Genomic DNA, 27,799 nt, shown 5'->3' with positions numbered 1-27,799 from the left:
AAATGATATATCACTGGCTGTGTCGGGCACAAGCTCGGGCAGTGTATATGTGTGTGTGTGTGTGTGTGTGTGTGTGTGTGTCCCTCTTTGGTTGTGTGTATGAGTTTGCAATTTTCTGTGTATCTGTAATGTGAGGCTTTTATCAGTGCGTATGTCTGCTGGGATTGTTAGCTTCAGGCTTGTTAGAGCTGATTCCTTTATTTTGCTATGGAGGCCATTTGTCACAGCAATATTGGATTTGTAATAAGTTTGAGTGTGTGTGTGTCTGTGTGTGTGTGTGTGTGTGTGTGTGTGTGCTCACCTTTGTTGTGCACGTGCATCTTTAAATTATTCTTGCGGCTGTGAGTGTGTCCTTTTGTGTTTATGTATACAGTACAGTATGTGTGTGCGTACATATGCATGCTTATTAAACCCTGAAGTGAGTGAAATATTGGAAGTGTGGAGTGCTGAGCTGTAAATAAATATGATAAGTGATGATGTATGAGCAGGAAACCCATTCTCAAATATTACAACTGGCTCTATAGAGACGGTCGGGCTGAGCTCACACTTTCCAGACGTCTTAGTGAGTCGCCTCCGTCCATGGGAGACAGAAACACTGATGGTCATCACTAAAAACCATTTCACATTTTTATCTGGCATCTCGTTCCTCTATGCTTTATTTTATATCTTTCCCATATTTTCTTTTCCATAACAACTGTATAATTTGTTTCCTTGCCTTCCTTTTTCTCTCCAATCACAGAGTTGGGCCAGGAGTCTGTACCAGTGTCTACCCACAATGCTACAGTAGTGGTTTCAGCAGCAGGTGTGATGCCGTACCTCCAGGGTCGAGCTGGAGGAGGGGAGCAAAACAGCACCCATTCTATCTGCACAACTTCTGCCTCCTCTTCTTCCTCCTCCTCTCACTCCACTGCCTGTGACAGGCAGCCGGCGCCTCCTGGGACCATGGTGAGCTCCCAGCTGCAGGGACAGAGCTATTCCTTGGGAATAAGTAACTCAGGCATTGGCCCCCCTCCACCTAAACCCCCTGGAGGAGTTTATACCTCAACCGGACCGAACAGCAGCTCAGATGGCTGCCCTCTGGTTAGCATGGTGAGCACAGCGAACATAACAAGCACATACATTTAGCAAATATGCACCACTAGGCTAAAACCCCACTCCCGATTTACTTCTGCACCACCGCATTATTCTTTGTCATCTCTAAATCTCTCTATCAACCTCAGCAAATGTTACTCTGATGTTTATCCAATGCTTAAAAGGCTGGTGGTAATATATATGTTGTGTTGCTGTCAACAAATCCAGTGGAAAGGCCAAAAGCACCAAAGTGTTAGTCCATCTCTCAGTACGTTCTGATTTCCCCAGACTCTCTTGTGACCCATTTGTTTCTGCTGAAGATGTAAACTGTTAAAAAAATAAGGTCACAAATAAAAACTTCAATATTTAAATCATTTCCTAAAACAGCTGGACACTGTTTATTTCAGCTAACCTTAATCAGACATTCAAGTCAAATTCTGACTATTTTCAGCTGTGGATTAACGCACATTTTGTATGCTAGTGTGTCCGCACAGTGTGGGATGACCTCAAAATACACTAGTTACTATTTTCATGGTTATGAAGAGTGTGTCACTTAGTGCAACAGTGTGACTTACTGATGCAATAGGGCACAGAGAAACATGCTACATCAGGATTTGGACACACAGATGATTCTAGTCTTTTAGATGTTCTATAGATTTTGGTCTGTTTGTTGGAAAAAACATTTTGGGACCTGGGGAAAATTTTAGGTGCATTGTCAGTGTATTCTGACATTTTAAATACCTAGATGTTAATTAATGACTTGAAAAAATGATGTTTCAATGATTCATAAATTATTGTTAGTTGTAGTTCTACACCATTCTCTGTCCTCTTCTACCTATTTGTGTCTGTCTTTTGTGGACAGGTGTATTTACCCCTGATTTCCTTTGGGTCTCATCCTCATGCAGAATACACAAACACACACATCTAACGAGTTTAAATAAACAGCCTCAGTCCACCGAGAACTGTTCCTTTGGGGTTCCCATTAAGCACCTCTCTCACCCATATTTACAGATGTACTAATAGAGTATGATCCCCTCTGTCGCCTGTGCTGTCAACCTGTCCAGCCTTCCCATGCCTACCTGTCTGTTCACCTACATGTCTTTCTGTACACACTTTTGTACTCACCTGCATTTATTTGACTAGGCCTGGGCTGTGCTATGCCTACATCATCATCATCATCATCATCATCCATACTAAAGCAGGGTACAGAGATAATCACAGTGCTAAAGTTCTTAGGGGAACTGATTCCATCCTCAGGGCTCTCTTCTCTAAAGAAGTCTCTTTAATGGAGGGAAAGTGTAATTAACAGAAAGTACAATCCTCCCAGGTTTCCACGGCCTTGTCAGCTCCTCAGTTGCTCATCAAAGTCATTGCAACTGGAGGGGAGGGGGGTCATTTTTACAGTGAAGTAGCTGGTAGCATAACAGTCCACATCAGAAGTGGGAGGGCCAACTGGTCAGTGATTACATTTGCTGTACAACCCCGAAACGCCTCAAGACTTGAAGTTAAATTAAAAGTTTGTTTTGTTTTACTGCCAAGACCATCCAATATTATTGTGAGTAATACAATTCAAATCTTACACTCTCTCTCTCTCTCTCTTCAGGTAAACAGTGGTCAGAGTTCTCTGTTGGGTGATCCCCCTAAAGAAGTCAGAATACCTTCTAATCCCTACCTGAACCTGGCCAGTGTAATGCCAGGGGTGGTTCTGCAAGGTAATAATACAAACAACACACACAAATGAAAAAAACATATGTGTACTTGCCAAGGGACTGCAGATGTACATTTGCTTTAAGCTAGCTAACTGTGTTACAATACATCAAATGACAACATTTATGTTTTATATTGTACATGGTCCCTTTCCAAATAAATTATAATAAGATAAAATGAAATAAAAACTTGTCTTGCCAGTTTGTCTGTGAAATCTGCTTTTGTAGGGCAGCTCTTCCAGGACTTTTTAATAATGTCTCAGTGAGTAATAAGTTAGTTTAGCTCACAGGCAAACTGTTTTAGCTGTATAAAGAAAAATAAGATTTCTATAAAACTTGGTCCCCTTCAGTCATACTGGAGGCTGCACCAACGCATCCATAGACTATTCTCAACTCCCCCACAGTAGTATAACCTGTTTCTCACCCATTGATGACTATGTCCTGTATGTCCTTAATGCTCAGTGTCTCTACAACAGAGCTAAATGCACTACTTATTTGTCAAGCTATCACTTTCTCATAGCTTCAGAGCTGTGCCAGAAAGTTATTTTTTGTCTGAGCGAGGACTGCTTGGAACATAACAAACATAGAGATCAACTTTTGGAGAAAGAGACTATGCTGCCACAGTGGTTTGAAAAGTTTCTATGAATATTTTTTACAGATTTTGACACGTTTCTTTGGAATTGATTTTAACCATTGGACTGTGAATCCAAGCTGACTACAAACTTTTCCTCAGCCAGCATTCAAGCTTGTACTTTTGGTGGAATATTCCATACAAAATAACATGCAATATTGATGCCTTAGTACACTCATTTACACTACTGTCTAACCTACTGGGTCTCCTCCATGGTTCCTTCCACTTTTCCTTCCTCAGGGTCAGTGGGGAGTAAAGCCCAGGGGGGACAGCCTGGCTCCGGGGTCTACGGTAGCTCTGTGGCTCCTGTTGCCTCCCAGGGCTCAGGCTCCTACTCCCACAGTGCGGCAGCTACAACCACAGCCCCATACAGCACTGATGCTTCCACTGACTACAGCCAATACAACCAGGCCTACACACAGGTACAGATGAAAATGAATAAATGTGATAGAAAGATGGATAGATGGATGTAGTTCTGCCTGGATCTAGAACGTGAGAGAGAGGGATAGTGGCTGAGTAGATGATCGATGGATAGATACATAATGGGTGGATGGATAAATGCAGCAGTGACAGAGTGAACTGTAACTAGGGGAGGCTGGACGATGGAAGAGATGAGTATGGGTATAGATATTTGAACAGACAGAATGAGAGAGTATTTGGCAGAGAGCGCTGTGTGTCTCCATCTGTCCCTGCTCCCCCGTTCTCTCTCTTAACACTCCACACAGAGCAAGTCATGAAGCCTCCCTACTGGCTGTTTGTCTGCATCTCTCTTTCTTTTCCTTTCTTTCTCCATCACTCTGTTTTTCTCCACCGCCCTCCTCCCGTTATGCTTCCTCCAGCAGCAAGTGACATATCTGATATTTGCAGCGCGATGCAAACCCAATTTTAAATGTTAATTACTATCTACTCATCCAAACAAATGAGTCATGATTAGATAACCAATAAAATGGTTGGTTTAATTTGTCTGAAAAGACAAGACAAAGGAGAGGAACGGGGGAGAGATGGAACAATTGTTAATGAATGACAAAGCGAGCAAAAGAAAGAAAGAAAGAAAGAAAGACAGAAATAAAGGAGGAAAAATCCAGCAAAGACAAGAAAAGCACAGAGCAAACATTCATCTGTCTGCACCCATAGCTCTTCACCTGATATTTGCATGTGTGTGTGTGTGTGTGTGTGTGTGTGTGTGTGTGTATGTGCACGTGCTATAGGAGGCCATGCAGCAGTGGTACCAGCACTACCAAGCAGCACAAGCCCACACCTACAGCACCGCTCCGCCACAGGATAGCACAGCCACAGACTACAGCAAGGAGCACACACAGGTAACACATACACTTGTTTGTAGCTGTGTGGAATATGTATGTGCAGTTATGTGCTTTTACTTTTAGTTTATTTCATCAAATGTACCCAAATGTGTTTTAAAGTAGTAGGCTATATTGATTTACATGTGTTTTGCCTGTATTTTATTGTTCTAATATATCCAAACAATTAAATTGTTGCAGATCAACCACACTTCACAGTCACAATAAATAAAGATTCATGGATCTTTTTTTTTTTTTTTTTTTTAAATGACAGCTCCTCTTGTGTTTTAGGCTCCACCAGTTTCCACCTATGGGGATTACAGTTCCTACATGCAGGCAGTAACCCAGTACTACTCCCAGCCTGCAACAGCTAACCAGGCCTACGCCACCAAGGTAAACACAGACACACAGACACACACACACACACACACACACACACAATCAGCACAATTACATCTAATCCCAGTTAAAACATAATTCTATCATCAAAGCTAAAACAAGATCTTAACCCTCAGACAGAGCTGTGAGGAGTTGTAGACCAAAATACACACACACACACACACACACACACACACACACACACACACACAAACTTGCAGAGTTCCGATATGTACTCATACACAACACAAATTATTAATCTGAGGCTACAAAGGTCAAATGAATAAGGTCAGAAAAATGTCAAAGATAATTCTACTTTTGTTTAACATCCACATTTCTTATTAAAATAAAACCTTATAAAACCCAAATGACCTGTTTAGACTGACATCAACAAATAGCAGCCAGGGAGGACTAGTAAAAAGGACACAAGAAGTGTTGAAACAGCATCAAAAATGTAGAGGTGATGTGAATGTGATAATGTGATATTTACACAAATATTTCAAGAGCACCAAGTTATCAGTTTGAGGTCATAAATTACTCATTCATTAGCACAAGCTGTTGATTTAAGATGTAAACTGCTAATTTGTTCATATAAATAATGTGAAATTTGTATCCTTGATGGCTTAACTAGAACATTTAAGTCAAACAACTTCCAAACCTACAGTCTGCAAAAATGATCTGGTGAGCAGTCCTCTGAGCAGTGTGCTGGTATTTACATGTATTTTCTCTTCATGTTTATTTGGAGGCCCTGACCTCTCTCTAAGACACTGATACCCTGTTAGAGAAGCACATCACTCAGCACCCAGCAGCTGATACCAGACATCTCCATACACTCTAACCAGCCAGATCCAAGCTTATCTGCTGCTTCTGGAGTCTGTATAAGTGTGTGTGTGTGTGTGTGTGTGAGAGAGCGATAGATGTTTGCTTGAAGATGTATCCATGTGTCTCGTTGCATAGCAGAGTTAACATTCTGGTCCACTGAGCTCACTGTTGGGAGGGGAACTGATATCTTGAGGAAAATGATACGATCAATTTGTGACACACAGTGTCTTACTGGCATTAAACTGAAAGCAAATATGTTGACGTGACATTGTAGCCATCTGTTCTGCCTGGTTATCTTCATCCAAGTCCATACACTTGAGCAGACAGCATATAAATGAGTGTTTCTGGTTTTGTGCGTCATCTGCAGACATCACTGTATTTCATAATTGTTACTAGGCGTAGGTTGAGGTAACACGCATTAATAAATGGAAAAATAAAAGAATATAACTTCCTCTGCCAAATATTGAAGTGCTTTCAACACTAAATAAAAAATGGACCCAAAAGTTAAAGACATTTTCCTTATTTTCTGGATTGTTTTTTGCCGTCTGAACTGTCAGTCCTTTTACTGTCAGTCCTTTTACTGTGTTTCCTACAGGAGGTAGATGTGTGTAAGCCTCTTGGAGTGTCTCTGCACGCGGTCAGTAATGGCGCGGCTCCTCCGCCAGCCGTCCTGCCAGCTGCTGCCGTGCTCCCAGCCTACAGCACCCTGCCTTTAATGCCAGGCTTCCTTGGGGCGCCACACCCAGCGGCTGCCACGCCTAACCCTGTCACACACACACACACTGCTGCCACTGACTGGAACACCTATTATTATGTGAGTAAAGGAAGTTCACACTATTACAAAGGTTCTGTCAGTGAAGATGGAACAATCACTTTTTTGTTGTTTTTTTTTCCATTTTGAAGTGATAATCTAGAGTCTAAGGTGAGCATACTCAGCTCAGGTGAAATGACAAAGCCCAAATATTTCATATTGCAGCAAACAACTACAGTGTTTGCCCTTCAACTTCTGATATTAGTGAGTGGTATTAGTTGTTGACAGTGGTGGGCTGAGGGAGGGGATCAGTCTCTAAAACACTGTACTGTATCTTTATAACACGTATCTGAACTAAATACTGTGATCTGAACCAATTTTTTTTATTTAAAAAAAAATGTTTTTCACCTAGTAAGACACAATTTGAAAATCTCATTTACTGTCTTTGCAAAACTTTAAACAAAGTCTCACTCACTAAAACACATTTGACAATGTCATACACTTTTGATGCATAATGGAAACCTCAGGTGGCTGAAGTTACAGCTTACACGCAATGACTAAATTGTTCACACTTGTTAATGATGTGATAAAACAAATGTGGGTCAGTTCAGAGAGCACAGCTGGTACGGGTGAGTTGATACCAACAATGGATGTATGAGAGGAAGAGTACATGTTAGAGGTGGTGGATGAGGAAGAAGAGGACAAGGAAGAGCAAGACTGAGAACAGTCATTTCAGATCAAATCCAAATCTCAGCTGATTGTCTCTGGGCACCAACATCAGGAGATTCAGAGAAAAGGTAATTCTTTTTTTTCTGGTCATTGAAAGTTTACTGTATACAAATGTTTGAGTAACTCACTTTAGGGGGAGGGTGGGAGTCATTTTCTGTATTACATTACTGCATGTATATTTTTGTAACTGCATTGTTCCCTTTTTGTAGAATTGCAAGACTATCACATGAGGCTGGAAGGACTCCTTTGTTCTCCCAACAGCAAGAAGCTCTCATTGTTTATAAGGACCTTCAAACCAATGCCATTAGTGTGCATGAAATACAGCACCAATTTGTTGAAGACAATACAAAATTTAAAGGAATTAACAGCGTCAGCCTTTCCGCCAATAACCATGTCCTCCAATGCAAACAGGTAGGGCTGGGCCGATATGCTTTTGTGCCGATTAGATTTAAATTGCGATTCTGATTAAACAAGTATTGCGATTCGATTTTACCAAGTATTGCGATTTTATATTTCAATTATTGTGATTTTATTTCCTTAAACAAGAACAGGTTGAACCAAACACTTGATAATACATTATAAGTCATATTTACAAAAACAATATACACATCTCATCAGTTTGTGAGATTTATTTTGGAAACTGTGCAACTGCCCTCACAAAAAACATTCTCATCTGCCAACATCTTACAATAAACTAAACTGCTACATTAAGCTGGTCTTTAGAAAATAAAAAAATAAAAATCGATTCTCGTATGAGAATAATAATAATAAAAATCACCAGAAAAAAAATCGCTATTAATATAAAAATCTATTTTTTGGCCCGGCCCTACAAACAGGGTGCTCTTAAAGCAACTGTACTCTTTTACTCTTTTAGCACAACTCAAGGGTCAACGGTCAGTGATCTCATTATTTGCAGTGCTGATTGTGACTATACTACTGTCAAGCTGCACTGTATTGTAATGTTTGTAAATCAGAGTACACACTACAGCATAGGTCTGTCTTTCTGTATCTATTTTTACTTATAAAGAGTGTTCCATGGAAAAACCCCATAAATACATTTTTGTGTATGAAGCCGGGTTGATTCCCCGGCCAGTTCCATGGTCCACGGTGATAAAAGTGTGGAGTCTTGCCAAGTCTTGATCCGGCACATCTGTTTTTCCCCTGTTGACTGACAAGGGAGAACTTTGTCTGCAATATAGATGAAGTCCTCTGGCATGACCGAGCACAAAGATGTTATGCTGACGTCCAATGCATTACTTCTTGACTTTGATTTTGCAGTAACATTTCCAGTGTTACTGTAATGTGCCTTTCATGTTGTTGTCTTTACAGTACTGTATTTTTACTGTAAGCCAGGGCTGAATCCACAGACTTATACAATAATTCTCCAAAATGCAGTTCCTGTATTAAACATTATTTTCTGAAGCTACATGCTCTCAACACTGTGTTTTCCATTTTTTGATGTACAGTAGTGTGTCATAAATATTCAGTGTTGTTTTTATTTTTGACTGGTTGTGTGTATGATCTGTAAACATTTGATTTTGAGCATAAACAAAACAGTTATGAGGCTTTTTTTTTCCCAAGAAGAGTGAGAGGTTTTATGAACTTACTTTTACTGTAGCGGCTTTACAAAAAAAGCAAAACTAACTGCAAACAGGATGTCAAGCAGAAACAAAGTGTTCAGTTTGCATTAATAGCTGCTTGTAATGTATTATTACAATAAAGGACCATGTCGGAGGTTACCTCAGCTGCAGGGAGAACCAGGTCATTAATGTACAGACATGTATTAGAGACAGACCTTTATGTGTAATTTCAGTTGGATAACAGTGATTTGGTGATCTGCTCATCCACTTCCCCCATGTTTACCTGTTATTTGATCTTTTCACATTGATCAAGACAAGAGCTCCAATTCCATCAGTATAACATCAGTGTAATTATGTCATGTTCACCACTCTGCTGCTCTGTGTTTATCTTTTAAACATAAACGCTGTTCTCACTTACTGATTATGTCCATGTTAAAAGCTTTCCAGCAGCTCAAAGGACATAAACTGTCTTTCCTGGTAGGCTGTCTTTGTGAAACATTTGCAGGAAGTGCTGAGATTTATTGATCAATGCTTCACCATCAAGAAAGACCAAGGCAAATGGAAGCAATTGGAAATAAGTGAATGAAAACAGTATTTATTGAAATAAATGCTCAAATTACCACGTCAGACATAACAGTACCCCCAGAGCATCCATGTTGCCTGATTGATAATGGGGGATTGGTGAGTGTGTGGTCCAGATTAGTGGATAGACCGGCTCACAAATCTCTACACCAGATTTCATAACCTTTTGAAATATGGAGGATTAGTGTGTTATATAGCATGCATGATTTGCCATTATTTTTCTGAACTGTGGTAATAGAGCTTCACTATAGTCTTTAATTAGGCCACATAATTAAAAGCGGAAAAGTTATAGAAAACAGAAGAGGAAACGATTCAGGGACAGAGACGGAGAGCAATGATGACGTGATGAGACAGGATCCAGACGCCTGGGCTAAGCACTGTCTGTAGAAAGATTTACATTTGTTTGTACAGACTGCCTCTGTGGCCCTCTGTTACTGGAGCTAAGACCTTTAGACTGTTAGCCTAAAACACACACATACACCCACAAACACAGGATGTTTGCATTGTTGTCAAATTCTACAACTAGACACCTCCTCCTTCAGTAGATATGTCTTTTGACTCCATCATCACGTTTTTAGTCTGTCATCCTTTGGTTTAAGGTTTTGATCAATGAAGTTCAATATCATACGTGTCTATCATTGGCCTCTTAAGCATGCAGTCATTTAAATGATGTGCTATACATCCCCCCAAAAAGTTTGTTATTGTTATTTTTTTAAATAACAATAAAAAAATATAATATGATAAGTAGTCACTTACAGAAATATAATTTTTGGAATTGAATTGTCTTCAAATTTCCAAATATTGCAATTAAATCTTGCCATAATTAAATATTTTATGAGTTTTTTATGTGAAACAGGTGCATGTGATTTCTTTAGTTGTAAAGCAGTTAAGCTGCATTTCTTGTCTGCATGAAAGGTGCTATACAATGAAAGGTGTTATTATTTATTATTATTATTATATTATCATTATTATTAATTGAAAACAAAGGTTGATTTTACATTTGAAGTTGTAGCTCCAACACTGTGGAACTTCCTGTAGACATATGATCTGTGATCACTGTTGACGCATTTAAAAAGCAGCCAGAGACTAATTTATCAAACTAGCTTTTGCCTCACCTCATACTGTCTAGTGTTTCTATTTTGTGTGTTTTTTAAGGTATGTGTCGCTTACATTTTCTCATTTGTGTTATATTAAATCAACTTGACTTACTTCCTTTCATCCTAACAAGACATTTAAGTGCTAATACATCACCTCCAACTCACCACATCCTTTCATGTCTTATCTCTCTAGAACCAGACAAGGGGCCATAAGAGGGAGTACCCGCAGCTGGCAGTGCAAGAAGTGACATCATCAGATGGTGCCTACATCGGGCAGCACTCCCAAGGCCTGGGGGGGCAGTATGCTGACTACTTCAAGAGGAAGAGGCTCTAGTATGAACCAAACCACCGTAAAGCCTAAAGCTTAGGGAGGGAAGCACACACAGCGTCTGCTGGATGCCAAAGCTCCCTCTAGTGGCCTTTCTGTGGCTGCCATTTTGCATCCCTACAGTAGGTAATGAGTTTAATAGAATTTAGGTTGCAAATGGCTCAAGTGAAAGCAAGCCATAGTGCTCTTTGATTCTTGGCACTTATGTAATACACACATACACAATACACACATAAACATGGTGTTGCTTTTGTCCTGTTCAAGCCTTAACTCTTTTAACTTAAACTGTTGTTTCTCAGTCAATGTGTCAGCTGTACTTAACTAATATTATCTTGTACATTTTTTCTAATATAATGTAAACAAAAGTATACTGTATCTGTACGTATAAGCTGCTTTTATATTTCCAGCCAGGCTACATGTGTGCCTGCTCCAACTGTCTTAGGACTGGTCTTACAGTCAGGTCCCTCCTTCTGTGTCTCCTTTCAAAAAGACTAAACGTGTCTACTGTTGCACACTCAACGCTTTGAACACACAGACATCAGTCAATGTGATGTCTGCTTGTTCCCGCTTCAGTGTATTTTCTCTTTTCCTTTTATTGCCCAAGTTCTTGTTTTATATCTCCCCGTAGAGAATTAGTGTGTGTTTATGTGTGTTTCTGCGTGTTGATATGCTGTATCTGTAGGAAGTGTCAGCCATTTCAATCCCAGGGTTGGGAGCACATCAGGAAAAAAAAGGGCCTGAACCAATCAAAGCCCTTTATTGTGGTGACTTACAATAGCTTCCCTTAATGAATGGACCTTTCTTCTTATAAAGACTGGACAGAACCTACAAAGGCTTGTGTATATACTACAGTGTAATACAGAATATATAAAGCCATGCGTAACAGACAATATCATATATAATGGACATTTCCCAGCTCTTTTGTGAGCATGTTGTATGACATTCTTTGGATTTTTTTTTTCAATATATACTGTTATATATATATATATTTGTAATATAATATAATAATATTTCAAGGCAATTCAAGACATTTATTGATATTGAATCAAATTGTATTGACTTAAATGTAGGTTTCTGGTTTGGTTTTTAACATTTAAGCCAAATATTTAGGGCACAGTCTTGCTCTCTTCTCTTCTTTCAGTTGTAACACATTTAGATGTTCTCTGAGAGGAGCTGTCAGGGCTGTTAATGGGAGCTTTACTATCTTATCCAGCTGCCATAAGAACATGAGGGATTCAGACTGTAAATGTGTCCCGAGTCCACACTACTCGCTAAATCTATGTAGCGTATTTTAGAATACGTAGTAGAGTGTTCACACTGAAGTATACTCAAATCAGCCTGTGGTGCATACTACAAAAAAAACCCCCAAAAACCCTGAGCTTTTAGTGTGCTGTTAATGGACATTATTCCCACACAATACATTTCACAAAGGGATTGGAGGAGCTACTCATACTGTAGCTAGAAAAAGAAAGTGGTGGTGAAACCGCTTCATATTACTATTAACATTTTTGAAGAAAAAAAGAACACTTTGAGTCAGTTTGTGAAGTTGAATTGACTTTGGTTGCTAGTGTTGCATAATTTCCTGTCAATGTAAATGTGAGTATGCTGCAAAATTGCAAAACAGTATAAAGAAAGTATAAACTGTAGAATTAGTGTGTAGTATGAAATTGGGACACAGTCTGTGTTTGAGGGGCTGGACAATTTTCAGAGTCAAGAACTTTTAGAATTCTGATCATTTTTTTGCTCATCAGATGCTTGCTTACGATATACCACTGTGCATGTGACTTACTGCACCTTACTGAGGTTTTCTTTCCAACTGTTCTTACAAAGGAACAGGAAGGAATATCAGTCTGTAATCTCTTTTTAAAAAATACGTTTTCTGTTATTATTCCAATCCCATATTTTGCTACTGCCATTATGAATTCTTGTGCACAGGCTGTGAACTGAATAACACTTAATGTCCAGAGGGTTTATTTGATCCTCATCACAGAGAAGAGGGCTTGGTATTTTAATAGTATAGCTTGGACACTAGGTTTGTTAGGGGCTCAAGCCTCTTGTCTAACATAGCGGCAATAACTAAGGCTCCTACTATTGTAGAAAGTTGAATGTATATTTATTTTGTAGTGTAAATGTTTAGTCATTCACACAGCGTTATATAATCCCATATAACAACTCATAGTTGTGTCGGTAAAAGCTTTTTTTTTTCTTTGTGCTCTGCTTATAACTATCTGATTATATATCACTGAGCAGAATATTACTTGCATTGCCATGGCAACCGAGCTCACACACTGTGAAAACCAATAGCAGGTGAGATCAGATAATGTGTACACATGAGTTTAGTCCTGATATCAGGTGTGAGTTTCTCATGGCTGGGATAACAGCTTGATGGAAACACCATGTTCAGACACACAATATGTGCAATTATTAAGTACTGATAAAATGGTTGAACATCAAACCAAGGGCAATACATATTCCGCGTCCTCCATTACTGTACACAGACACACACACCCCTTTATGTTTTCCACTGTTCCCTTTGTCTCTCATTCTGCTTTTCATCCAATTACATGTTTTCTAACTCGATTTCATTGCGATGTTCTTCATGGTGTCACGTGTCTCGCTTTTCAGTCCACGATGAATCATACTTAACTTGTAACCGCAACAAGCTTTGATGGATGCATCCATGAACATTTTTATGGAGGATGTGGGCAAATTTATATCTCTCACATTAAGTGGTTTTTATTTGCTGCCACCCAATATTTGCCTGAAGTGGCAGAAACACTGTAAATTGAGGCAGCTGAAGGAAGGTGTCCAGCTTTCCCTGCTGATCCAGCCTAAAACAGCATATTGCATATTAGATTAATCTATGCTATTTAATTTCTAAATGTAATCATGTTTTTTTGCCCTTAGATATCATATGCTCACTTTCTATTAATCAGGCATGTCTATTTTCACAATTGATTCTATTTTTATTAACATTTATTTGTTGTTTCTTATCTCTGGTGTGTCTTGTGCTGCCTGTTATTCAGTTTTATTTTTTATTTTTCCTTCCCAAAGTCCAAATAAATTGACAAATATCAATGAAAACATGAAACTTAAGATTAAAAACTGCAGTCACACATACATAGCTTACCCTTTTTTCCCCCATTTGGCTTCATTTGTTCAAAACAACCACAGTTATTGAATATTTCTACATGTGTGTGATTCTAATTTTCTACACATTTTTTTTTAGACATCGTCACAACTGAATTTTTGCTCTTCTGGTTTCCTGTGACACCTGTCTGTTTTTTCTGGTTTTTCTCAGGGGAAATCAGACCTTTTGGCTGCCAGTACTCCAATCCACTTTCACATGACATCTCTCTTCCCATCTGTGGCTGTTTGTCGAGGCCATTTTGAATTTCCCCCTCTCAAGTGGTTCTTTTAATAGAATTTATCCATACAACGCTTTCTACTTCAACTGTAACCACTTAGCCACACTTTGTGTCGACGTGTTCCTCTGGACTAGTTTGGCTGTCTGGCCAGGTTGATTTGCCCCCTAGTGTGAGTGGATGAAAAGTAGCTTGCTGGACTCCAGTGCTTTCTGCTTTCTGCCAGGTGATTGCTCTCACCTCCACCTCTCTAAAAGCCAACATAGAAATATATGTGTGTGTGTGTGTGTGTGTGTGTGTGTGTGTGTGTGTGTGTGTGTGTGATGACCAGAGACAGGGCCTCTGTTTGTGGATGTGAACAGCTGAGGCAGCAGACTTTAGAAAGTACTGTCTGCTTGTCTGTTTTTCCTGCCTGTCTGTTTTCTACTGTCTACCACAATGGATTCAGGTACTAAAGTCAGTCATGCCTGAATTATTTTAGAGGTATTCCAACAGTTGTGTCAGCCCTTTTCTTTGCATTGTCTCCACTTGCTCTAAAGCCATTACTTTATATAATACAAGCATTGTGTACTATATAAAGTATTTGTGACTGATTCAGATAGGACACAATCCAGTTATCAAAGCTTTATTTGTGACTGCGAGAGTTTTGAATGAGCAGTCTTTTCTTTGCTAGTTCACTTGTAAAACCTGACTGAGAGCAAAACAAACTGCATTGGATTTGACCCAGAAGTGTTGGTGTATTTTTAAATTTGGCATAAAGGTTCAGTATGTAGAATTTAGTGGTTTTAGCGTAATAGACGTGGCAGAAATGGATGATATGTTTTAATTAGTGTAGTAATTACCTGAAAATAAGATAATTGTGTTTTCATGACCTTAGACTGAGCCCTTTATATCTACATATAGAGCAGGTCCCCTTCCACAGAGGCTACTATATTGCTCCGCCATGTTTCTACAACAGTCCAGAATAGACAAACCAAACACTGGTTCTAGAGAGGGTGTTTATGGTTTTTTACAAGTTTCTTGACCCCCCGTAGGTTTTCCTACATGCTTGGAAGGGGAGGGGGAGGGACATTCAATCAATTGCAATTTGCAACCTCACCACTAGATACCACTAACTCATACACACTGCACCTTTAAATCCCTTTAAAGTTACAGGAAACTTCAAATTACAAATCAATCAAATAACTCAGTATATCAACATATATATAATAAATGAATAACTTTTGATTTCTCCCATGTTGTTTTTCTCAGACAGAAGACCTTCTTAAACTATTGAAACAAAGAAACTAAAAGCAACACTTAAAAATCCTTTTTGGCATTTATTAGCAGTATTTAAACTTTTAATAAATGGTGTTTAATAAACCATAATGTAGTTGTTGGCAGATATAAGAATATTTTAAATGTTTACTGATGTGCAGTATTTGTCAGCAACTGTATTTTACTATATTGTCATTCATGATGTGTTTATACAGCAGCATGGATTTATAGATGGCCTCAAGAGAAGTTACAGTTGTTGACAAATTCATCAATAAACATATTTAATGAGAGAAACAAAAAAGATAAGACAAATATTTGATTTGATCAGAGAAAGTCATCAGTCCATCTTCATTCTTACGTTTCCCAGCTGTAAGATAAAAATTGGTTGAATGCGGCAAAGCTGCTTGTTGTTGTTTTTAGTTCAGATCTTTAAAATCCCATCATGTTCAAACCTACAGTTCACTTCAGCAGGATTACCTTTACAGTGTACTACATAATAGAACCCCCCCACCACCACCACCATCCTGGAGTCCAGAATAAAATCCGATCATTGACTGTTATTTGAATAATGTATACCTAAAACATATATTTAAAAAAAAAACATGTCAGTTTGACTTTCCTGTACCTTTTCTGACAGCCAGATACAGTATGTGCATGTCAGCCAATAATTGTTGGTAAGCACATTTTCACTTTCACTTGCAGTAAGTGTTCAGATTCTGCCAAGCACCTGGAGCTGTGATCAAAAACAAAACAAAAAAAGACATTTATGCTCAAAACATGTTTTTCTCTTTCAAATCGGACCCTGTCTGCTCTCACATCTTGACGTGCAGTTTGATTAAAGCTTTCCATTCGTTGTGTGTTCACTGAACTTCTAAAATGATGGCGGATTGCTGATAACGAGTGGTGAGCTAGTGTTTACTGTGGCTGGTGCTCAGTGTGTGTTGGCACAGTAATTGTAGGTGTGTGTGTGTGTGTGTGCATGTGTTTCTGTGGGTGTCAGCTCTCTAAAAATCTGTTCCTGGCAGGTAATGGGGGGGGTAAGGAGAGACGGGGCTGAAAGAGAGAGGAATGGAAAAACAACTCCAGCTGCCTTCAGCCGCTCAGTCTGCAGGGATTTCTTTCCTCCTCTGTCTGTTCGCTCAGTGTCGAGTGTTGGTTATGTCTGCCAGACTCCTGCACATACCTGTAGAGCTGTCACACACACACACACACACACACACACACACACACACACACACACACTCCGACATACTGGAAATGTCTCCTCTCTGCTCGGGTATTTGTATAATATGGACTCTCATTTCTCCCTTCTCACACAGCTCTCCTAGTGTTATCCAGCTATGTATAGATACATTATTAAGCTCATATTAGTGTGTCTGTCATCCATCTTCTTTGATATTAATAAGAAGAAACAATCTCAGTATGCATTTTTACCATAGGCCAACTGACAAACATCATTCCTCTCCTGCTGAACACATATCTGACAGCAGCCTAATTGTAGAGACTCAAATAAGGTCACAGTTGGCATCGAGCCTCCGAACCTGTCACTCATTGCTTGTGCAAGTGTGGCATTGTGTGAAATAATCCCAGTAAATCTGTACCAATCACATTTAAAGGATAAAGCTGGTGGTATTGTATATATGTGTGTTGTTGTCAACAAATCTAATGAAAAGACCAAAACCATCAATGTGTCTGCCCCCTTCCCTTGTCTGTGGCTTTCAAGCTTCAAGCCTTTACAAATTTTTAAAAGTGGGTCACAAATATGTAGTTTCATTTTTAGTTAAGGGTAGCATGCACATTTCCAGGTCTATATTTATATTCTGGGGCTCTACTGAAATACCCTGGCATCATTTACAGGCCCCAAAAACTCCTTATTCATCATATACTGGCCCTTCATGCAGCCCCTCAGGTTATACCAATACAATCGACTTGACTTGTGGGCGTGTCCGAACAATCTGACGTGACTTCGAGGAGGAAGTAGATGTAAAGTTGACTTCCAGGGAGCATTTTACATACGTTCACCTCAAGTTTTGGAGGTATGATCTATATAGACATCTCACATTAAGAGGAAAAAACTATAGGCTTTGCTTCACAGGCAACACTTGTTCGTAGTATCAATTCATTGTTGGTTTTGGTCTTTTTTTTAAATTTTGTGAAAACATATAATCACCATACTTATCCTCAAATCTATTGACAATGTGGACGTAACAATCACTGACCAGCTGTGAACAGTAATCAGTGGTTTTAGATGGTGATTGGAGATTAGCTGTGTCCTGGTATCAGATGCATTACACAGAGAAGGCCAATGGAAAAGCTGTGGCAGGACGTAGATAACTCAGGCATACTCTCATATGTTATTAGCAGCTCAGATATGTTCTCTGTATGGGAAGAATTATTAATTAATAGATGGTACAAAAGTGTGATGACTAAAAAAATCATATTTTAAGATCTTCTCAATGGGTTTGTCCCAAAGCTTTCAGCCACATCTTGTAGTCTTCTTCAGTTGCTTGTCATCACATGTAACATGACAGATGGTTGTATGGGGATGAAAGGTTAATAATAATAATAATAGATTTAAAGTGTTAGCTTAAACCCCAGTATCTGTTCAAGGATGGTCTTTGGCGTCAGATGTGATGTGAATGGCTACCTTGATCTTTCTCCAGTTGGACTCCTGATCGATGTCCTTTCGCTGGTCATTCTGTGAGAGCTGTGTTAGTCTGATTCATAGACAGCTGATGTCGTCTGTTACTGGTGTTCAATCAGAGTCTTGTCCCGAGTGATGTAGTGGTTGTTGCATGTGATGTCGTACATCACTCTAGTCTTCCTCTGCGTGGGTCTTATGTTTAGGTTGTACTTGCAGAGATGTTAACATGTTGATATAGAATTCTAAGATCTAAATCCAGATAAACAGTACTGTGCAAAAGTTTTAGGCACTAAAAATAAGGATGCTGTTAAAAGTTAATGTCATGAAGAGTTTTTTTCATCAAACAACTTCATGCAAAGTTATGTAAACAGAAGAAACCTAAATCTTTAGCATCAATTATCTTTGGTACATTCAAACACATTTTTGCAAGGTACTTGGCAGGTAGGTTGTTCTTACATCTTGGAGGACTTGCCACAGATCTGCTGTAGATTTAAGTGTCTCAGCTGACTTCTGTCTCCTCATGTAATCACAGACTGACTCCATGATGCTGAGATCAGAGCTCTGCGGGGGCCATACCATCGGTCGCAGGCCTCCTCTCCTTGTTCTCCTTGTTTTGTATAACTGTGGCTGTATGTTTGGGGTCACTGTCCTGCAGCAGAATGAATTTGGGACCTAAAAGACACCTCCCTGATTGAATTGCTTTAACAATCTTAACATCTAAAATGCCTAAACCCTTTGCACAGTACTGTTGTATTCCATTCATCTTGCCCATGCTTGGTGATTGTTCACTGTATCAAAGTGAGGTTGGAGCTTCAGGTTACTATTGGTGTTTTCTACTTAACATCTTAACAAGGGCCACTTAAATGCACAATATGCTTTTCGTTTTGTGGAGCTAAAAAGTAACCAGCCGTTCAGTCTTTACAAGGAAATACCTTCACATCCTTTTAACTTGGGACATACTGTAGCTAGCGTCATATGTGTGTTGAAAGTCTTGACAAACAAACAAACGATTTTTGTCTTTTCTTGTGGCTAACTTTTGACGTCAGATCATTTCTTTGGGAACTACAAACTTGGTTTCACAGGTCATAATATGCCTGTAATAATCAGCTTTAGTCTCTAGTCTCCATCGTAGTGTTTTTCTTGAACAAAGGACTACTTCAGTTATCTACCATCCTAATATGTGGATACTAAAAGCATCAATTGTTGTGCTATTAATCATTTTGTAGTCTGATTTCACTTATTTTCCAATTGATGGATGTATCATTTTTGGACTTTGACTGATGTTGCAATATATTTAAACCTGCCTCCCACAGTTTTAGTATGATGGTATAAAATACAAATAGTTCAATAACTTGGGAAGAAAACATTTTTTTTATTCAGTGTCACAGTAACTAGTTACTTATGTAGAATGTCACACCCTATTTTTTATTGGGGAATGTTGTGTAATCTTAGATCGACTGAGAAAAGGTTGTATCTGTTCTTTTCTGTGCCTCTCTGTGCCACCACCTAGACGTGACATGCTCGTGACGATTGTACACAAAGGGGGTCCGGTTCCCCAAAAATGAACATAGCACAAAGCCTGCACGTAACACACACACAAGCTGAGGATGTTCTTGAACTCCTGTTGGTTGCACCACAAGTTCAAAAGAAGTTCTGTTGCTGTGTAAAATGCAGCCTAAGCTTATTTTTTATTATTCAGTTGTTTATGAAACTATAATCTTGACATGAAAATGTAGTCATCTTTTTCTTGCTGTCAGTTAGGTTTTTCCGAAAGAGTTTTTATTTATATAGAAACAGAAAAATCTTCTTTGTAGCCTTGTGCAGTTGTGATTGTTATGTTTTGTTTGTTTTGAATAACACAAACACGGCTCAATCACATCAGGTTTGAATCCAGATTTTTTTTTTTCTTCTGTTTTTGTGGAAATGGAGCCTCCTCTGAGCTTCAGTGTGTCACCATTGTACCAGTATGTATCCTGCATATTAAACAATGTCAGTGGTGAGACTGGACTTGCAATAGTGAATGACTGTGTGGACGTATGTGGTAATCACTAAGCTTTGCAATACCGAAGTATTTGATTTTCTGGAACATTTTAATGGCTGTAGATACATCTAGATTTGCTGTGCTTATTGCTTTGTAAACAGTTTGCTTTTAAAGTATGTGGATTTTTTTTTCCCTGACCTGAAATATACTGTAGATTTTACAAAATTTTATATCACACTGACATTGATATTGTTTTACTGTGAATAAGGTATTTCTAGAGCAATTTTAGCATGCCTACTTACAATTGTAATATATAAAACAAACTGTTTTCAGTAGTTAAAAATTCTGAATTTGGACTGACACAGACAGAAGACAACAAACATTAACTTTATTTATTTTTTCATTGTGTATTTATGGATACTTTACCTTCCATAAGTCATACTTTCATCTTATTTTTTGAAAAATATATATTTCTTTCCTGTTATTTTGAGCAGAAGGAATTGTCTTTTACATTCCTAAATAAAATGTGGACTGAAGCGCAAGTTTGTCGTCTTTTTAAAGTCCTTCTTTTATTTCTATTTTTTTTTTTATTAAAAGTTGACATTCACAGTAAAAGCCATACAGTTGCAGAGTATGTCAAATCTATTTATATGATATGGTGCCAAATTACAACAAGTTATCTCATGACTATTTTCATATGGAGGAGGTCATGACCTGCCGCTTTCATTTAAAGAGACCTAACTTCCTCCCATGATCACTCACTTGATGACTGCAGTGAGTGATGGGAAGAACTCTAGAATAGAAGCGGGCTCTAGGTGGGCAGCCAAATGCCTTGATCAACTGGGTTTAGAGTAGAACTGACCATTTCCAAAAGTCTGGATAATATGTAAATGAAGATGATATTAGGGTTATATGATGTTTTAAAAACAGAAAAAACCCTCTGCTCAAAACATATCTCTGATATACATAGGTAAAATACACTTTTAGAAATATGCTAGCATACTGGAGGAGAATTAACAAAAACAAAGTCACAGATAAAATACACAGGCATAAGTATTAATAATTCTGTAGAAGAAAATATTTTTAAGAACTTAACTGAAAAAAACAAGACAACAATGCCATGTAATCAGTGATGTGAGTAATCATTCTCACTTCAAACCCTGTGTGTAATCCAAAGTCCTTTCACAATCAATTCTGCAACAATGGCAATTGGCTCTTTCTCTTGCAATATAATGTATAGAGTGTATAGTCAAGTGATTGAGTATGTGGCTCTTACAGACCTGAACTTAAATTTCAGGCTACAAAATTTAAAGGAAAGGATAAATGAAGTTACTATACTGCCCTCTGGTGTGTCTCACAGGTACTTCATCTAATCTCTCCTCAAATTACATTTTGAACAATTGCTGTATGTTCAAGGACAGATTACATAGGCTCCTTTTAAAAAGTTCTTTTTATAACCAAACACTCAATCATAGTATATAGAGTATAAGCTGACCCAACTCACACAAACACAGGACCTTTTTAAATCTTTGTATACAGTGCAAAATATGTGATTTAAAACAAACATCTTTTTGGAACATACAGTATATCATCTGTTCCTGGTGATTTGAAGACATCGATGCCTCTTTGAATTATGAAACATGATTACAGAACCAAAAATCCGTAAAGGGGAAAAAAGAACAAAAAAACCCACAGATTTTCTGTTCATGTGCAAATGTAGGTTTAAACAAGCACTGTTTTGTGTTGTGAGAAAGGCAGGCATTTATTACAGATTTAAACAAAGTCAACAATGCAGTGGAAGAAAATGGCTGACTGATTGTTGGCTTGGATTTAATGATAATTCTCATTTGCACATCATTAACAAAAAATCTGCTTGGTCACAGATCACTACATGGCTCCCTTGTCAGAAAAACACAGCAGTCAGCTGGTTTTCCCCTCAAACAGTTATGTCTGAAACGAAAAGCGGTGGCAGAAAATTCTGAAATCCCCATCTTCAGTATCCATGTTCCTTTTTCTTCTCACCATCCATCCTTGCAATCCTAAACAATAATTTTTCTGTGGTCCACTTCATCTGTGGTATTTTCTGTCACAATGACAGAGATCCAAGATCGATGCTCAAATGTTCAAATGTGTGGAAGTGAGCATTACACAGTTCCTTCTTTTAAGCTTCCTTCTGCAATAACAATATCAGTCCTCATAAAAGTTAAGGCCTTCGAAGCACTGTAAGAGTGATGAATGCATGTGACTCACAGTCAGTCAGTTGGATGCACTTGGAAGTCCTTTTGTAAGATATAAGATCACATTAAGCATGAGCAGGCTAAAAAAATTGACATTATTTACTGTATTCATCCAAAATAATCAGATTGGGAAATATTAGAATAAAATACCAAATATGAAAGCAACAACAAATAACAATGTTAAAAATATGGTAGACTTAGGAGATTATGACTATAAATCTTTATGCCATGGTTGTGGAAAGTTTATATCTAAGTGTGAAGGAGGATTGCTTGGTGTGAGGACTGTCTCTCGGTAGAATGAAGCTGCTGAAGCAGATGCTGATCCAGCACAGTTTTTTCCACCTGCATCTGGTCCCAAGTCTGCACACAACTTCACTCACAGAGCCTCAAACAGTTGAAGGGTTAAAGGTCGTAATGTGGTTGGAGCTGTCGCTGGAGGTTGGTCAGATCCTCGATCAGGCGCTTAAAGGTGATTCTCCTCTCATGATTTTGCTCCCAGCACTTCCGCATCAGGTCATACACCTGGCAGACATGAATCGAATTAGTCTTTTTATTTTAGAGAACAGATGGAAAAACAAAGCATGAAAACTCATTAACAAGGACACAAATTAATAGTAGCTATTTAAATGTTTTTTTTACAGAAACTACAGCTGTAGCACTTCATGACAGCAGGGGGCACTGCAGGTATCAACTCTTGCTGTCATTACTTTCCTTTCTTACAGGTGTGATAGGTGACTGTATGTCCAAGTCAGTACAATGAGTTGTTTTGCATCTAATGTTAAAATGTATAGTAGAGATGCACCAATCCAACTTTCTCTTTTTTGATACTAAACCCAATATCTCAGTTCAGGGCACTTATTGGAATTATTTTATTTTAAGATGGCATGATGCATACAATAACTTTGGCCTGATTGAATGTAAGCGAATGCACTAGCAGTCACATCTGCTTAATAACCTCAAAGACAAGTGTCAGCATCCAAAAATCATACACATACTAGAAAACCACTCAAAGTCCCAGTGTTACCGACAACATTTTATATGCACTTTCCAGAGATTATCTGGATGACATATTTTGATTAAGAGGTGATTGAGGCTGATTTACTTTGAGATTCTTGTGTCATTCACAGCCTCAAAGAAATTACATTGTGGCCTTTTTCACAGCAGGTGAGACTATAACATTAATGATGGCTCTGTTCTTTTCAAGTTTTTGACCATGCAGTGAGAAGTTTTCATGCTACTAGCTTATGTACAGCAGAGATAATCCAGAGACCTTGTTTCATTTTCTTCAGTTTTCATAATGTGTAAAGTGTTTTCAATTAGAACTTAATGAAGGACACTGATCCTGGAAAGAAGTGCTCCTGTTAAGTTTGTCAGTTTCCATAGCTGCATGACAAACTAAAGTCTATCTAATTCAATTGTATTGAGGTGCTAAGAGAAATCTCGTGGACACCTCAAAACAGTGGTCACATAAAATCAAAACTACTGAATGTCCAGATACCACTAGAAGTAAGTGAGAATGCATTTTTTTGTATTTTTGAATCCTTGTTTTTTCTTTCTGACCACCTTTCTTTAATCCGTTAATCCTGACTTTAGGCCAAACGTGTCGACTACGGTTGGTACTGTTTTATCATTTGGTTCTTTTTGTAAACAAGTACAATTCTTCCGAGCACATCCAGAAAAATCAAAATCATTACTGTATTGTATCATGTTGTAATGGCAATGAGAAAACAGTTTCTTACAGGGTCAAGACACCCATCAGGGCGTGGCAACCTCTTTCCTTCTGCCAGCACGTTCACCAGTCGGATGACCGTCATCTGACCTTGGGTCGGGCCAATCATACGAAGGAACAGCTGTGTGGGAGAGGAAAAGCACAGGTCAAAGGCCAGTGAAAACGGGACTGAACAAAATGAATAAAATATTATGGCGGCTAACATTTCTTACAGTCTTCATTTTGTTGCTTTCAGAGGAACCAAAGATCTGCAAAACCTTTGTGGTCCAGATTTAATTGTTTCTTCCATTTTAAGCTTCAGGTACATTTAACAGGTGTTCTTTTTAACATTCACTCTACCTGTGCAGGTCCTTATCAGGGACGGGTTTCAATAGCATTTCATCAAATTCAAATCTGATCTCTTCTGAATCCCTGAATCTTTTTAGAGGATAAGACTGGCAATTTTATATACATTTCTTACTGTCAATTAATCTCATGTGTAGAGCCAAACAAACAATGAACTGATCCTACTTGCAAGTATATGTGTATGGCAGGCGTCACTGCTCATGTGCAGAAACACAGTTCTGTTACAGAGCTTACCTAGCTTGCTGCACTATATATCACAGCATCTTGACTTTGTACTGAAATTCTTTACAAAGTACAAGATATTACAAAGTAAAGAGGTTGCGATAGGTTAGGCAACAAGCTAGTGGAACACTGACTGTGAACCAAACTGAGTCAGTGGCATCTGTCTTACAAGAAACTACGGCAACTGAAAATGTCATTGCTGGTGGAGAAAGATGGTGTGACCCAGTACAGCTGTGTTGCTCACTGATGTTATTACAGCACAGAGGAGTAAGATATATCAGGTTTTTGTATATACAGGGCTCCCACACATTTTTACCAATGAATTTTCTAAACTTTTCCATAACTATTTTTTAATATTTTACCCAATTTCCATGACTTTGAATTTAACTATGCAAACATAGTGACAGGTCAATTTGGATAAAAGTGTCTGTTCAAAGCTGAATATAAATGAAAGATCTTGTCTTTAGCACTTCCTGTTGGAGTCTGTCGACACCATCTGCCATGTGAAAGACTGTTTGAATGTGTGTGAACAACTCTGCTTTTTATTTCTGAAAGACTGGTATAACATGTTTTATATGTACATAACCATTTGTCCAAGGAATTCTTTGGGCTTCCAAAAACATACAATAAGGTTTTTAAGAAGTATTTCCTAAATGCTCATGAGAGAGAAGAGATGAAGCATACTAACCGTCATCGGGCTCTTGGAGGACTCGCAATAGGTGATGAGTTCATACATCGTTACCCCGAAGGACCAAACATCAGAGGCAAGGTAGAACTTACAAAGAGTCAGGCACTCTGGAGCATACCTGAGACACACAAAAAGAAGACCAAAGGAATGAATTCCTGTTCATACTGTAATGTGTGAGAGAATGTGCCCATACTTGAACCTATCACATAAAGAAAATGACTTCTTAAATATATTGCATATAATATTTGCTTTAATGTTTTTTATATATTATGGAAAATTACATTACCATGTTAGCAGTACTTGAACAATGACATTGGTTGAATTGGAGCCAGTCACTACTTTTTATACTGTTGGATAGTTTAATCTATAATACACCACATTTTATAAAGTGGTAACATATTCCACATGTAAAATGTTACTCTGAAAATGAATTTGAAACTATAGCTGTAAATGTAAACGTGGTAACGTAACGTAAAAAAGTATAATGTTTCCCTCTGGAATGTATTAAAGCAGAAATTAAAAAGGTTTTATAAAATGGAAATACATACAAGACAAGTAGCTCAAAACTTTACCCAAGCACCATACTTGAGTAAATGTACAATTAATTTCCTAAAAAAAGAAACATACCTCTCCTTAAAGAATGTTACTAATGAGATTGTACTATTGTGTTTAATAGTAACTGGATTATAACCAGAGGTAAATACAGATTTCTACTCTAGAACTAGAGTTATAAGTAAATATGTATTGTTCACAGTAGCTTATGTATTTGAAATAAAATCCTTGGTGAGTATCCAAGCAGACATCAGAGTTAATTTATTGCCAAAATAAATTCTATTTAGTACCTGCTGGTTGAAAATGATGCTGTAATTAAATCGTTTTATTGCTTTAATGAATCTTAATTTTTTCCTACACACTGTCGATTCACATACTGTCTGTCTACAGTCAAGTCTTCTTTTGTCCTTCATATTTAATTTAGTGTCTCCTCTTTCCTCCACTAACTCCCTCTTTTAATAATACCACCTCAGCTGTTACAGTCTAAGGTACATCCTTCTCTCCTCTTGACTCACCAGAAAACGGGGCTGTCGTGGTCGTCTTTGACGGTGTAATAACCTTCGTTGTCTTTAATGCTCTTGGTGAGGCCGAAATCGCCGATCTTCACCGTCCTTTCGTTCTCCACAAGCACGTTTCGGGCAGCCAGGTCCCGATGGATGTAATTTCGAGATCCCAGATAATCCATTCCCTGAAAAAACAAACACCATGAGACAGTGTCGCTGTGTAGTCAGTGGGTTTGTGCAATTGGGACTGAGTAATTTGAATGTGAGAAAAATGTAATTAAAATACTTCTACATCTTAATGACGAAAAATGACGATACATACCAAATAAATTGTCTATTAATTAAAACATTCAGTGCACTGCCATCTGTGTTTTGCGTCTGTGTTTATTTTTAAATGAGCAGGTTGGCCAAATTAACATGAACACAAAGAGGCAACTCCTTTACTCCGAGGTGAGCTTAACCCATCAGTGAGGCGAACAAATACATTAGATTCAGGAAAGAAACTATCAACAAGAACATTTGAAGACGTACATGTTCTTAAATTTAGTCTGCTCATACTGCTGTCAAATGATATGATAATCACATGACCTCTGTTTGATTACAATTCACCACCGAAATTTAAACAGAAATCTTTTGAGTATTTCAAAACAGGTTAAGCTTGACTGTTGAAATCACCGTGTTTTTACAACATAGTGGTCCTTCTAAATGCTAAATCATGATGCCTGCCTGAAATGGTGAAGGTGCAGAAAGTTCTGCTGGTCCCATCTTGCCCTGTGAAAACAAACAGCATTACCTGGCATATCTGGATAGAATAGCTGAGCAGGGTGCTGAGGCTGATCTTGCTCTTGTTCCTGGGCAGGTACTCCTTCAAACTACCCAGTGGAAGGTACTCCATGATCAGCTTAATAGCCTGACCGCCTACAAACAGGTGGTAACACACAAATGCAGTTAGAGATGTAAGTCATCAGCACAAAATGTTCTTTGTGTGTGGATACATGCTTATGCTTGTTCTGTAAGTCCATTACATTCAGCAATGTATGAAAAATAATTAACAGATAGTTTAGCCTTTACTGCTGTTCTGGTAGTATTTCCACAATCCCCAAAAACCTTTCTAACGTCCTGGATGACCATTCACTGCTCGATAAAAAAAAAAACCATTATACCCATTTCTCAAGTTGTGACTGTTTCCTAATCCAAGCAAAGAAGGCAGCTAAAAATTACACATATATCCTTGCTCAATCTGTACGTGCACCAAAGTTAAAAAATTGTTTTGCCCCTTATATTTGACTGTATTTATGTTACT

The 27,799-nt window shown here is 38.3% G+C and overlaps 2 protein-coding genes across 4 annotated transcripts in view; one reads left to right on the top strand and one right to left on the bottom strand.

Moving 5' to 3' along the window:
* raver2 (ribonucleoprotein, PTB-binding 2) overlaps positions 1–11,029 on the top strand; it is an 84,512-nt gene extending 73,483 nt beyond the window's left edge. The window contains exons 10-16 of the mRNA XM_053322038.1: positions 740–1,089; positions 2,675–2,783; positions 3,649–3,830; positions 4,617–4,727; positions 4,998–5,099; positions 6,502–6,720; positions 10,839–11,029. Of these exons, the coding sequence (XP_053178013.1) occupies positions 740–1,089; positions 2,675–2,783; positions 3,649–3,830; positions 4,617–4,727; positions 4,998–5,099; positions 6,502–6,720; positions 10,839–10,979 (1,214 nt within the window). The 3' untranslated portion in view covers positions 10,980–11,029. The remainder of the gene's footprint in view (positions 1–739; positions 1,090–2,674; positions 2,784–3,648; positions 3,831–4,616; positions 4,728–4,997; positions 5,100–6,501; positions 6,721–10,838) is intronic.
* Positions 11,030–18,204: 7,175 nt separating this feature from the next.
* Positions 18,205–27,799, bottom strand: part of jak1 (Janus kinase 1) — a 53,303-nt gene continuing 43,708 nt past the window's right edge. For 2 of the 3 annotated variants that reach the window (XM_053323125.1, XM_053323124.1), the window contains exons 21-25: positions 27,290–27,414; positions 26,509–26,681; positions 25,442–25,559; positions 24,197–24,307; positions 18,205–22,979 (exon numbers count right to left, since the gene is read on the bottom strand). In XM_053323125.1, the coding sequence (XP_053179100.1) occupies positions 22,860–22,979; positions 24,197–24,307; positions 25,442–25,559; positions 26,509–26,681; positions 27,290–27,414 (647 nt within the window). In that variant the 3' untranslated portion in view covers positions 18,205–22,859. Of the gene's footprint in view, positions 22,980–24,196; positions 24,308–25,441; positions 25,560–26,504; positions 26,682–27,289; positions 27,415–27,799 lie in introns of those variants that run through there. The other variant, XM_053323126.1, reaches the window with a different exon arrangement.

The sequence above is a fragment of the Scomber japonicus genome, chromosome 7 (assembly GCF_027409825.1).
Source record: "Scomber japonicus isolate fScoJap1 chromosome 7, fScoJap1.pri, whole genome shotgun sequence".
Lineage (NCBI taxonomy): Eukaryota > Metazoa > Chordata > Actinopteri > Scombriformes > Scombridae > Scomber > Scomber japonicus.
Note: the sequence above shows the minus strand (reverse complement) of the source record. Positions and strands in the feature narration are given on the sequence as shown.